A 13575-nucleotide genomic window follows, 5' to 3' on the forward strand; every position below is an offset into this window, starting at 1 on the left:
TTTATTTTGAAAGAGGAAATACTATGTTTTTTCTTTACACAAATTCATTTTGTTAAAATATCTTTTTTTAACATTTTTTAATTAACTTTAAAATAAATTTGATACATATTTTTAAAGATTAGCATTATTTGTTAATATAGATATATTATTTGTTATATATATATATATATAGATTAGCATTATTTGTTAATAATATATATTTTTCAAAATACAAAAATTTAAACACTTTTTTTTTTGTAACTGTTAATGTTACAACTTTTTTTACAATAAAAAAAATGAAACTGTTCATTTTTCAATTAAAATTTTAAATAAACAATAAAATTGAAGAGAAATTATTTTTTCTTAAAAAGGAAATCGATAAAAATAGTAGCACTCCAATAGCACAAAAAACATTTAGTAGTGATAACGGGGTTGTATTATCTATATAATATAATTACTATTAATAATTCATTAAGTGGATCAAATTGAATACAATTGATTGAAATTTGATTTGCTTCATATTAGTGTCTTTAGCCCTTAACTTTTAGTTTTTTTTTTTGTTACCTTCAACTTTGATTTCCATTGAGAATGTACCACTATTTAATTATTATTTTTTATTGTTTTATAGTCTTGTTGAATGGTTTATTGTCCTCAATTAAAAAGACTCTCCTATTCTCAAAATTTATTTCTATAGAATTTTTTAAATTGCTATAAATATAAAAGATAGATCTTATATTACGTATTTTGGTTATATATCAATGTAATTTAAAAAAAAAATTGAAAAGGATGTGATTCAATTTTTTTTAAGAGAATGTGTGTGTTATCTATAAATAATAAAAATTATCTGATGTGCTTCTTTGCAATTCACTGAAATAGCTACTAATTTCATTGTATGTTATTTTCGATGTTAAGTTCAAATTTGTGATTCTAAAAGTTATAGTTTATTTATTACTGATTTTGTGCTTTATTTTTATTCAGCTTTCAGGTGGTATTATGGATCACATAGATGCAAGTATTGTGTCAGATTGTGTGTGAAAGTTTATGGACTTTAAAAGAGAAATGTAAAGAGACAAATTTTATGCAATTTTTCCTTGAATGACTTTCACCATTATTGTTTTACTATCCATTGAAAATCGCAACTATAATACTATTTTGTAATTAGTTACATACTTTGAGATTATGTTAATGTTAATTTTGATGCAGTTCATGAATGCAACAGTCTAAATCTTCATTCTTTATCATTTATTGTCATTTCCATTTATCTAACGTACATAACTTTGATCTCTATTTTTTCATATTGAATAGCAAAGTTTGATTTCTATTTTCTAAGTTTTTTGTTATGATACATTCACTATTCTTAGAATATATTGTGTACAAATAGGGATCCATTGAATCAATTTTGATACGCAACTTTTTTTATTGCTTACTTTTGTAATCTTAATATAGATTTCGAAACCTTGATAAATGTATGACTAATGCCCTTTTCGTTCTAGAATAATGTTTCTTTGTATATGTTACTCTCACCCCTAGACCTTTCAACTACACCTCCATTTTTTAAATGACAAAAATGTTTATCCTCTATTTTTCATCTCGCACTGCCTTTCATACAAGTTGTTTAAACATCCTAACACAAAGAAGCCTTTTAGTTCAATCTTAATGTGGAGGTCTCATAGAATGTTGTAAAGTATGTAACTTGTTTTGATATTATGTTTAAAAAAAGACACAATTAACCAAATTCATAATATCAAATTCAAGTCCTACTAAAAAAACACTCAAAACGCCAGTAGAAGAAAGCAAAGGTTTAATATTATTTTCGTAATAACTTAAAATAAGTGTTATCCCAAAAAAATAATTTAATAGCACCATAAACAACATACTAAATATGCAATCATAACATAATCATTTCCACATATAGGTTGGCATTACTGGCAATTGAATATAATGAATTTGTCAAAGCATTGCTACTATTTCCTCGTTGAAATTGTTTTGTTCAACAACAAAAGTGTCCCTTCTATTGACATAACATATAATTACACCACAAAGAAATGCAAAAGGATTGAAAAAATAAAAATAAACCTGATGATCAAAAGGAAAGCTTTTCATTTCAACTTCAACAACCTTTCACTACCAAAAGAGAGAGGAAAATAAATATAATGAAGAAAACAAAGAGAATGAATCAGTATTTAGAGCACAAAGGATAATGATACAAATATATATATATATATATGCAATGAGTCAAAGGATATACAACATGTCAGCCAAAATTATTCCCCAAGGATTTTATGAAGCTATTTGTTTGGCTAGGTCAACTCCATGATGGTGATGATGGTTTATAGACCAAGTCTTGGGAATTTGTAGAACCATAGTTCAAATCAAGGTTATGGAGCTGTTCCATCAACTGCGAACGCCTTTCCTTGAAAAAATCGAGACGGGTCGTTAACTCTACTAATGTTGAAGATGCTACAGATGGATGTCTTGTATAATCTGTCACCTGAAACCAATGAACAAATGATTCTATGTTAGTTCCCAATAATTGGAAGCAAACATGCTGCATTATTTATAAATTGTTTTATAGTTTATGGATTTGACTTAGCCATTTGAAGTATAATATGACTAAAATCTTAATCCATCGAGTTTACTCCACTTCTCGGATTAACCATATTGTCTAAGAATCAATACTTAAGATTTAGGACTTGATTAAAAAAATTACAATTTTTTTGTGCAACCACCTATTTCAAAATTTTCAAATAATTTAGAGACCTACCAAATAATTAACTCTTTAACCTAGATTTTTAACAAGACCAAATTTAAGGCACACTCATTGAATTTAATTCTTACCTCTGCTGCCCTTGAGGTAGAAGGCAATGAGCCAGAATCAACAACGCCAAGCTCATCTACCGACATGCTTGTCGATGCCTCGGTGCTTTTAGAATCACTAGGACTCGAGTCTACAAATGGTTTCCGAGAAGGCTGCCTACTACTACCATTACCAGAAGCCAACACTTGTCCTTTGATATTTCTCCAATCAGAGCCTAACACACCCTCCTGTTGAAATGAAAAGCCAAGTTTTACCTGTGTTATTGAATCAAGAGTCCTCAAAACCATAAAGAATATATCATCCACAAGAAATGGACTAATAATTTTATCATAAAAAAGAACAAACAACAATAAAGGACAAATCACATTAATATTTTTATGTTAAGATGAAGCCATTTTATGTTATTTAAAATTTATATTCGGGGTTTTGAGATGCAAGTTACTTATTAGTATTTACAACCGCAATATTTGATTTTTACGAGCAGTTACACAAACTTTTCATTCTGATTTTTTTTGTTATTTTTGTTTTGAGAAACAAACTATACCTCAGTCCTTTGTTTCCTTTCATGGTTACAGAAGGCAAGGGTTGAATCAAAATCTTGCTGAAGAAATCTCCTGCATAAGACATATGACCTTACATAAGTTCACAAGTACTCAAAAACTATAGTAACTATTATTAACAATTTCGAGACTTAAACTCGACAGTAGATTCCTTCTCATTCTTTTATATTCGTTCAACATGATGAAAAACCTAGGTCTAAATATTTTTTATAACTTTCCAAATAATAATCCAAGCAATGCTTGAAGTTAACATATGTCTGCATACTCACGGCTGAGGAAGATTTTGAGCATGCTGGTATCGATCGCCAACATCAGTAATTGAACCATAGTGATGTTGTCTTTGCTGATTAAGTTGATGGTGAAGTTCCGCAACCTTTTGCTTCAACCTAGCCACATCAGCTTCAGCAAGTGCAATCTCTTCTAGCTCAGCCTTTGTCTTTGCATATGTAGATTTCGTAAGATTATGTGTACTAGGAAAACAATCAAAAAGCGCATGAACAAAGAAAAATAAATTTTCACAAGAATAAAAGACCTTGGAATCCATGCCGCGTGAATTGGAAATTTGTCCTGAAGACATGCTCAAACCAACTTCCAATGCAGCTCTAAGATCCCTCTCAGCTTGCAACTGTTCTTGCAACCTTGAAACCTTTATATATTAAGAAAACAGTTAGAATTAAAATGTCAAGAAATACACGCCGCATTAAAAACAGATGGCAAAGTTTCATTTCATATTGACAAATATGTAAATATATTAATAACGAGTACATCTTGTTCAAGTGCCAAGCGCCGCTCGTGCAAAGCTTGTTTCCTTCTCTCTAAGCTTGCTTGTAAAATTGCATTGCCTCTGGCCTAAAATGAAAACAAGACCAACTCCATTAAAGACAAAAACATCAACATTATGTGATATAGCATAAAATAAGCTAGAATTATGAAAGTACCTCCTTTGCGATTCTGTGTTGCAAATCATTTTTCGCAATCTCTAGCCTCTGAATAGCAAGCCTGCAAACATAGAAAATATTATGTCTACACTTTCTCACCGTAAAAAAACAAAGTGAAAAAAGAAAAAGACGCTTGGAGAAAATCGCATAATGCAAAGCGCTATCCAAGAATATTATTTCTCTACTTTATCAAGGATCACATTCTACTGATGAAAAGATGAGTTCAAAGCTAAGAATCTTACTCCTCTTCTCCAGAAGAATCGACTGATTCCACCGACGGTGACTTCCTCGGCTGTTTAAATAAGAAATAGAATCTAGTAACACATTCTATATTCACAATGAGAACTTACGCCTCCTACAAAGTTGTTAGAAAGTAAATGGTCGAAAAAATAACAGACTCACATTGCTCCTTCCCCAGAATGTTGACCGCTTAGAACTGAAGCTTGTGCTACTAGCTTTACCGGTTTGCTTTCCAGAACCTGGCTCAATCACAGGCACTGGTAAATGGTTGCTAGCGTCCATTGAAGATAAAATATCACCCATAGAACGGTAAGATTCTGCAGAAGGCAACACATTAGGTGAATCCTTCTCATCAACCGAGTTTTCATTGCCCTTTCTTTGCTTGCTTTTATCCTCAGATAGAACAGCCTTCGTATTTGAATTTTCAGCCTTAGCATGATTACTAGTCGAGGACCCAACATCGGAATCGTCTCCTCCAAATGCCTGCAAGGGCACACAAAAAATAAGGAAAAGACAGAAAAAGAACATTGCAGTAATCTGCATAGTAAAAGAGAACATAAATTGAATCCTAATTTCGGTTAGAGAAATAAAAATACATTAGACATAAAACACAGGATCTGAAAAAGGGATGAAATAGCATGCGGAAAAAGATAACCTTGTAATCATAAAGATCGCTACCAGCATAACCACTACTTTCACTTAATTTTCCGCTGTGAACACGTTCAACATCTTCATCTGTCTCTTGATCAACTTCATTCTCTGCATCATGGTAACCATTTCCTTTCACATCTATATTGTCGTCATCGGTCGAATCTTCGGTCCCGCTGTTTTCAACCCTAGAATCAGCTGAAATAGAACATCTCTGTATATTTTCTTCCTGTAACAAAAGATAGGCATTAAATTAGGCTCTAAAATTGAGTTGAGGAATGATAAATGTCTGTTTTGAGCAACGAACTTGAAGTTACACTCCCTCGTTATATATACACATACAAGAAAACAATTAATCAAAAAAATACATGTTGATTTGAGTTTCTTACATCAAATACATTCTCATACTCCTCCAACAAGGTGGTAATAATTGCTTGAGCGTTATTTGCGGCATTAGCGGCGGCAAGAAGCTGAGCTGAACTATCACCACTACCATCAAATTCATCCTCCAGTTCACATTCTCCAGCTAAGAGAGGTCGTAAAAGCAAGGGAGCCATGCAAGCAGCAACAGCAGAAGCAGTCATCCTATTCTCGTTACAATGAGAAGCAACCGTGTGCATCATCTTCAAAATTCTGTAAAGGTAAAGGTAATAATAATTAGATTTAGAAGAAAAAACAATTAATGCATTACCATTACTGAGTATTTACTATTTCAGACTCTATGGATGAAAATTCTCAAAGTTAAAGCAGGTCAAAAGCTATTATATACTACATGTCAGCTTTTGACAGAGAGAGAGAGAGAGAGAGGACCTTTGTAACAAACGCCGATTTGGCTCCGGAAAGGTCTCCAATATAGCACAGCGCATTGCATTAATCCTAGCTTCCTTGCGATCAATTTCTGATAAATAAAGAGTAACATATCAACATCACTAGAGGTCTACAGCAGTACAACAAAACTTGACAATTGAAAGTTAAGGACAAAAGATAACAAGCATTCACATATATGAATGCATTCACTAGAACAAAAGGTGTCTTTCTCACATATATGTCATAATCATAAGACAACCAAGAAATCGCACTGAAAAGCTGAACTTGGTGTACACATTTCAATAGTTTGGAAGCAAACCTTGAAATTGACAGTTTATCCCTAACAAACATTGAAAATGTCCATTCCGTTATTTCTATCACATAACGAAATCTTGATTTTTTTCAAAATAAGTTTCTTTGCTAAGATACAGCAGAAACTAGTTTGGAACTTGCAACTTTAGAAAAAATAGTAAAAATGCCTCCATGCCCAAGGCTAGACCCGAGTGGCATGATAACATGTGGCCAAGTGGATCGTGGATATTCAATTGGAATTTGAGCTTAACTCATCCTTACAAAACAAACTTATACGGTGAGAGGATGACTCTCACTTTTTCAAGCCATATCACGTTTAATGTGAGACTTCTCAACAGTCAACAGTAACTACCCAGCTAATAGCTAACAGGGTTATCTAACAAATCATACGAAAGAGCAAAAACTAACAGCAATCAGCAGCTTTTCAGAAGACTAATAACTAACAAATACTAATGATTCTTAAAAGCATATGTATTGTTATACAGAAAATAAACAGTACTAAACTTACTATAAGCCTCCAACAAAGCAGTACAGCATGAAGCTGGAACCGGAGAGGAGGGAAGCTCCCTTAGAACATGCTGTAAATTTACCAAGTGGAAAGTCATTGAGTAAAATACATAATCTGATAGAACTTCAAAAAAAGTACTTGCTTTCAAATCAGTGTTTTAAAAATATCATTTCAAAACTAGTATTAATACCTTAACACAGTCACCAACAACATGGGCATCTTCCTCTGCATCAAACTCAACCTTTCCTGGAAATATCAATAAAAATAAGGCATTCATAAGTTTCAAGCAAACTTAAATCCATAAATTTAACTTTGTTTAAGCCTAGATATTATCCTCGGACGTCTTTCATCCAAATAAGGGTTGAACAATGAAAATAATTATAAAATTAGTTTTATGTAGATGTTGACTGACTCAAAAAACGGCTTCATACTTCGTAATATGGAAAATGGAAGGCAAAAAAGGTAACATTAGAGCGCATCTTTGACATCTTGGATTATCTGTAGTTATGTTCCTATAAACTGCTCTCTTCAAATTCCCCTTAATTGTTAGTAAACTTTAAGAAAATTGTTAGTACCTTGCTCATATTCTTGAACTCTCCGGTCTACTTCCTCAACATCTGCAGACTGCCTTAGTATTCCTTCAACTTTAGTTCCTGCAAAAACATGCCTCATGCACTTAACCATGTTTACTCATTGCAGCATGTCTTAGCAACATGGTATGAAAGACACTCATTATTAATATTACATATTTATTTAATTTTATTAAATTTTTAGTTGAATTTGTTGGTAAAGATTTTTTAAAAATATTATATTTATTTATTATTATTTATTACATTTTTAGTCCCCCTGTTTGATTCATTACTAAATCCGTCCGTGCCTACTGGCCAATAAGTGTTTAGCTTACTGAGGAAATAAAACTTCACCATCACTACTAAAATTTGAATCATGAAATGAATGGCATAAAATGTAATGAAATGAAATGCAAAAGCACCACTTAATACAAGATCATAACTTACCATACTTCTCTAGAAACCGAAGAGCTTTTTCTAGGAACGATGGCCCTCCATCAATATCTTCCAGTGCTAGCAGAATTGGTCTTCCAACAACCAAAGACTTAACCGGTCGCTTGTCTCTCCCTGGAAGACAAAGAAGCGATATAGTGAAAATGACTGCAAAATGTTGTTTTCTATCTAAATAAAATATTACAATAACAAAAAAATTCACAAACCAATAAATAAATTATTAATAAATTTAGAAGAAAATAATCAATTCAATAACATAAACAACATTCTTTTTATCGAGTACGAACATTGATGGAAAGACCCTTCAATAGAATCAGTTGCATCATTCCTGAAAATTCCATTGTGTCCCATAACAAGGGCAGCACTCGGTGCTTGTGCAAGAGCTTGTTCAAGAGCCGTCTTCCATTCAAACAAGTCTTCTGAAGTCTCCGCCTGATATTAAAAAAGTTGGAATTTATTTATACATCCGAACAATTAACATGTCATTTTCAAGAAGTGGAAATTAAATTCTTATCCATCTACTAAAAAATTGTAATGGTAAATGAATCACCTTAAGGGTGAATGCTCGACCATCGCGCCCATCTGGAAATAATACTGTAAGCAGCTTTTTGTCTTCTCTAACAACAACACTGAAAAATAAAGGTCACAATTTTAAAACATATTAAAAAGTTTAAAACCACCAAAAAAAAAAAGCAATTTACCAAACATACCTTCCCGAATTGTTTAAGTCAATACCGCCCAATGTCAAGTTGACTTCCCCACCTCGTTGTGGAAGGGCACTCTACATGATCAACCAATGAAAATTCAGTCATAGATAATGACAAAACAGTGTTGTCAAATAGAGACGCATAACGTAGCGGAATTGAACAAATTGCTATTGTTTATGTGATACACTATTTAGTACAAATTGCTATCACATAGAGACATTATACGCTTATAGCGTTGTTGCATAGCAGAATTTGAACAAACAACTATTTTCAGTATTTGAGTAAAGAAGAAAGAACACCAACTAAGTAGAAATTTTTTTAGTGCTATAAATCATTTAAAGGTCTACACTAGATAGACATTAATCACATCTTACACTACTATGAAATGTGGAGTAAATAAAATGATACTATTCAAAACACATCAGCACTAAGTATATATTCATAAAATGTTCATATTTCAAGTAAGCTTAACCAGTCACTTATCACAGTATGCTTTCTCATTTTACACGAATGATCTATACCGATATCTGTTTAATCAGAGAGTTGCAACATACAGAACAACAGAAGAGAAGAAATAAACACACAAAAAAGTACCAAAGTAAAGATCTTAAGAATGATAGGAAAGATCTGAGTGATACTAACAGGATCATTTTTGAAAAAAACTAATGATGTGCGCGTGAGTATAAACCACCGCTTCTTCCAAGACTTCCAGCCTATTCCTACATAATAGGAGAGCATTGATTAGTTTCTATATCATTGATTTATTTGGATATTTGTATATATTAAATAACATCAACTGCCAAAAATATACTAAAAAATAATCATTTATCATCTCTCTACTCTCGACACTAAAGGAAATAAACAATTAGGTTATAAAAAATGGTCCTCAACCACATTTGTGGCTGCAACGTCAAGGTTCTTGAAGCTTCCACACAACCATGATTGCAGCCACATTAGTCACATTTGACCATGACTCTCTGCAGACACAAAGATCACAACGCAAGCACAACTATGACCGTGATTTAAAACCTTGTAAACAATACATTCCGGGGCTGAGATATGGATACCAACCTTTGGAAGATATGAAAAGTGGGCCACTTTTGAAAACCTGCAACATAGAAACATGTGTTAGAAACAGTAAAATCATACCTGAAAAAAAGGATAAAAAATACATACCTGAAAAGTAAAAAATAAATAAAACAGATAGAATTTTATCCTTTAATAAATACTATTAGCAATTAGAACCATATTAGGGAATAAAGGAAATACAAAGAGTAGCATCATTCAGAATCTGTATAGCACATTCAATCATATATCAACTACCCTATATTATTTTACTTCCTCATATCAACTACCCTACATTATTTTACTTGCTCATACCAACAACCCTATATTATTTTATTTTGCTTTCATGATACAGTTCAGCAAGTGCATGAATTAACATGTTTTATTTAATGGGGTTATATTGTTTACTACATTTCTTATTCTACTTGTCTCACTTGTCAATCTGTTGGTTTATACACTTTCACCCTCCAAACTTGTAACCCCCTTCTCAAATTCAACAGTTAACATATAAAAATGAACATAAGGTGCTAACCACAGCCTCCAACATGTCGGCTCCTACCAATTATAAACATAAAACTTCTTCACCGCTAAAATAACAAACTCTGAAATTTCTGAAACAAAACTTAAAAGGTAACTAAATAATATTGAGTAAAATTTAACCACACTGAGCATGTGTTTGGTTCTGTTCACGCGATTAATTAGTTCTGAAGCTTCGGTCAATTTGCAGTTAAAATTATCTGAGACTCAAGATTGAAGACTCGTAACCAAACACATGCTAAGTTAATTCTTAGCTTCCTAAGTAATTAAAAATCCTAATTTTAACAAGACCAAGCGAAAACACACTCTGCACACAGTTCCTAATCAAGCCTAAGCCTTAAACACTTAACAAGGAAATTAAACAAACAAACCCTACTCAACTTCCTTCACTCCTTTGACAACATTTTCAACTAAACAAACACATACACAAATCAAACCAAATGCTCCTTGTTCAGTCAACAAAATCAACCCTTTCAAAAATCACAACCTTCTTACTCAAATTCCAATTAACTATTATTATCTGCATTAGCTAAAAATAGAATGTTTTTATCAAAAAAAATTAAAAATAGTTAAATCTGATTAATTCCCTCCAAAATAAAACATACCGTATTAGAAGCCCCATGTCTCGGTCTCTCAAAAGCAGCTAAAGGAGCAGACATTTCCACACACACAAAATATCACTGATGAACCAACATTGCTATTTCCACTTAATTCAAAAACCATCAACCCCAAAGGAACCAATTACAAGAAAATATCTTAACATTTCAAACCTCCCCCCCAAAAAAAACCAATCTTTGTTCCCTATTGAATCAACCCATTAGAGAGATCCAAAAGCAAGCTCCAAAATCACTGAGATCTGAACAAAAAGCCACAAACATTATAAGTTCTAAGTGCTTCGATTGTGATATCAGATTCACCCGTCACTTCAAAACCCAAACTTGATGATCCCCTTTTGAGCAAAACACATTAGGGCAATACCCTTCCCTTCTGGGGTGGAATTTTCTGTCACTTTCTTGACGATTTTCTCGCACTTTCTTACCGATTAGGATTAGGTAAGATGAAGAAGGAACAGTGGTTGTGCTGTAATGGTAATAATAATTATAAAAATGTGAAAAAATTAGAAGAAAATGGGAAAAAAGAAAGAAAAAAAAGGGTTCTTTGCTTTTCACCTACTTCTATTCAGAGAGTGGGAATGTAGAGAGAGAAAGAAGGGTAGAGAGAGAAAGTGACAGAGAGAGAGGATTGGGTCTAATATAGTCAAGTTTAAGTCTTGTCGGGTAACTGTCAAATTAGAATGTGCCACGTCAGTAACATTACAGGGTTAGTGACCGTAAAATTATGAATGAAGTGTTACCTAAACAACATAAATTATGAATTGGTCTGGTCTAGCTAATTCAAAAATTCATCCACCTCTTTTATATTTCTTTTGTAATAACTTTCCCATCTAATTTACTGTCTGAAATCATTTAATTAAAGAATCAACCAAAATAGTAGATATTTATTTGAAATTATTCATGTATTAATTGATTGATGTAATCTTTAATAATGTTTCCTTTAACAAATTTGAAGATATTATTCAAAATTATTATATTTAATACATTAATAAATTAAATATTGCATTTTTTTAGAGAAAATATTGCACTTTTAAAAAAAATTACTATTTTAAAATTAAATTTTGAATAATATAAATAATATCATGTCAATCTACTTAATTAAATATGAATAATATATTTATTACTATTATTAATTATAAATTAAATTTTAAATTTCATATTAAATTTTAAATTTCATATTAAATTATAAATTTGTTAACCTTTTAGTAAATTAATCATAGTAGTCTCCGTGCATTAATTTTTAATATGTTTAAATATATTTTAAAATAAAATTGAAGTACGGTGTTATATAAAATTAATTTCTTTAAAGTAACATGTTAAATTTTAAAATATGTCATTAGTGTTTTATTTTATTTTGAAAAAAAAAAACCAAAAGATGTGTATTAAAAGGGTAGATTTAGCACAAGATATGTCAAGAAAGCAAAATATACAAATAAAAGTTTAGAAGATGAACACTCTCAAAGAAAAGCATAAACCACCAACAACAACAAAGAACCACAACTCACTCAACAAATCACACCATCAAATAGGGCAAACAAACAGTAGGTTTCTGTCTTCATATTTGAGCTAACCCCATGATAACAATTTAATATTTTCCAAAATCTAACACCCTTGAAATCTCGTTGATGAAATATTATTTCTAAATTGACCACACATAGTGATATTCCTCAAATCTAAATCAATAATAAAACATGCATATAATATACATAAGAGGAATGTTAGAAACATCCGCTCTCTTATATAGTGAAATTTACATGGAGTTAATCGTACATTATTATCTCTTAATATAATAAATTTAATAGAGGGATAATATATTCGGGGTAAGATTTACTAAATCGTAAACATTTATAAAGGGATTTGCATTTACCTTTTCTAATAATACTTTTTTCATGGGTTTAAATTATGTCATATGTACATCTTTTGTTGCAAACTAATATAATAGTGCTCTTATGGTCATTGAAATTGTGTCATTTGTGCATCTTTTGTTGCAAAATCAATAATAATATTTTTCGTAATATATATTTCAATTAGTAAATAAAGATATTGTCGTATAGGATATCATGTTTGGTGTTCAAACTTAAGACCTCGTGATTGTGCAAAAATTTATTTACCATTTCAAATACAAATAAATAAAAAATCAATAATAATCCATATATAATCAATTATTTAGAAAATAATATCATTTTCTATAGAAATCAATGTATGACTACTTATCTCACGGCATAGTAGATTGCAAATAACTTTTTAATAATTTTAATTTTGAAAAATGTTTCTTATCATATGCAAGATAACAAGGATAGTAATATAATTCTATCAATTTTCTATGTATTTTGAAAATAATTAAATTAAATATTTTTAAATAACTTAATATATATCATAAATTTTTGTTTTGAATCATTTGTTAAATTATATCTTACTACTTTTAATTGTTCAAATAGAACTTTATCGTCAAGATTACGAGAGTTATATCATGTTTTATATAAGTATGGCAATGTTTGAAATGTAATTTCAAATCATTATAAGAGAATGAATCAAGATTTTCAACTGTAAACAAAAATCTAAAAATAAGTGAATCATTTATTTGATGTAGAATATATAAATATCACCTCGTAGCTAATAGTATACCCTCGTGTGTGGTATATTTTACAAATCTTTTTAACAAGTGAACTAGTTGTTTGATATACAATATATAAAATATTTAATTGTAGTTTTGATTCATCTATTTTTATTAATTCGTGGAATTATATCTTATTTTAAAATTCGACAATTTTGGTTTTTCCTCACATGTTTGGACTAAAAAAATGATGTTGTGACATATTT

General features: G+C 30.8%; 1 protein-coding gene across 2 annotated transcripts; it reads right to left on the reverse strand.

Annotated features, from left to right (window-relative positions):
* Positions 1 to 1918: 1918 nt before the first annotated feature.
* Positions 1919 to 11358, reverse strand: LOC101500492 (rho GTPase-activating protein 7-like). Of its 2 annotated transcripts, none has more exons than XM_004491169.4 (22): positions 10747 to 11358; positions 9611 to 9647; positions 9182 to 9258; positions 8543 to 8613; positions 8383 to 8461; positions 8120 to 8264; positions 7827 to 7946; positions 7386 to 7463; positions 7001 to 7056; positions 6811 to 6880; positions 5994 to 6081; positions 5573 to 5816; positions 5191 to 5412; positions 4698 to 5018; positions 4538 to 4587; positions 4296 to 4356; positions 4123 to 4206; positions 3890 to 4003; positions 3627 to 3793; positions 3342 to 3411; positions 2818 to 3051; positions 1919 to 2470 (listed from the first exon to the last, which is right to left on the reverse strand). In XM_004491169.4, the coding sequence occupies exons 1-22, from the start codon at positions 10798 to 10800 to the stop codon at positions 2285 to 2287; spliced, it is 2628 nt and encodes an 875-aa protein (XP_004491226.1). In that variant the 5' UTR covers positions 10801 to 11358; the 3' UTR covers positions 1919 to 2284. The 2 variants fall into 2 exon arrangements, with proteins under 2 accessions (XP_004491226.1, XP_004491227.1); XM_004491170.4 differs by having other exon boundaries at positions 2818 to 3024; positions 10747 to 11357.
* Positions 11359 to 13575: the final 2217 nt, after the last annotated feature.

The sequence above is a fragment of the Cicer arietinum genome, chromosome 2, assembly GCF_000331145.2.
Source record: "Cicer arietinum cultivar CDC Frontier isolate Library 1 chromosome 2, Cicar.CDCFrontier_v2.0, whole genome shotgun sequence".
Classification (NCBI taxonomy): Eukaryota; Viridiplantae; Streptophyta; class Magnoliopsida; order Fabales; family Fabaceae; genus Cicer; species Cicer arietinum.

What these genes read in the sequence shown, in the direction of transcription:
- LOC101500492 (XM_004491169.4), bottom strand. Translation starts at nt 10,800, where the DNA reads ATGTCTGCTCCTTTAGCTGCTTTTGAGAGACCGAGACATGGGGCTTCT. An exon ending in AGTATGAGAATGTATTTGAT is followed by an intron (nt 5,413 to 5,572) that starts GTAAGAAACTCA and finishes CTTTTGTTACAG; the next exon opens with GAAGAAAATATACAGAGATG. An exon ending in CACGCGGCATGGATTCCAAG is followed by an intron (nt 3,794 to 3,889) that starts GTCTTTTATTCT and finishes ACATATGCAAAG; the next exon opens with ACAAAGGCTGAGCTAGAAGA.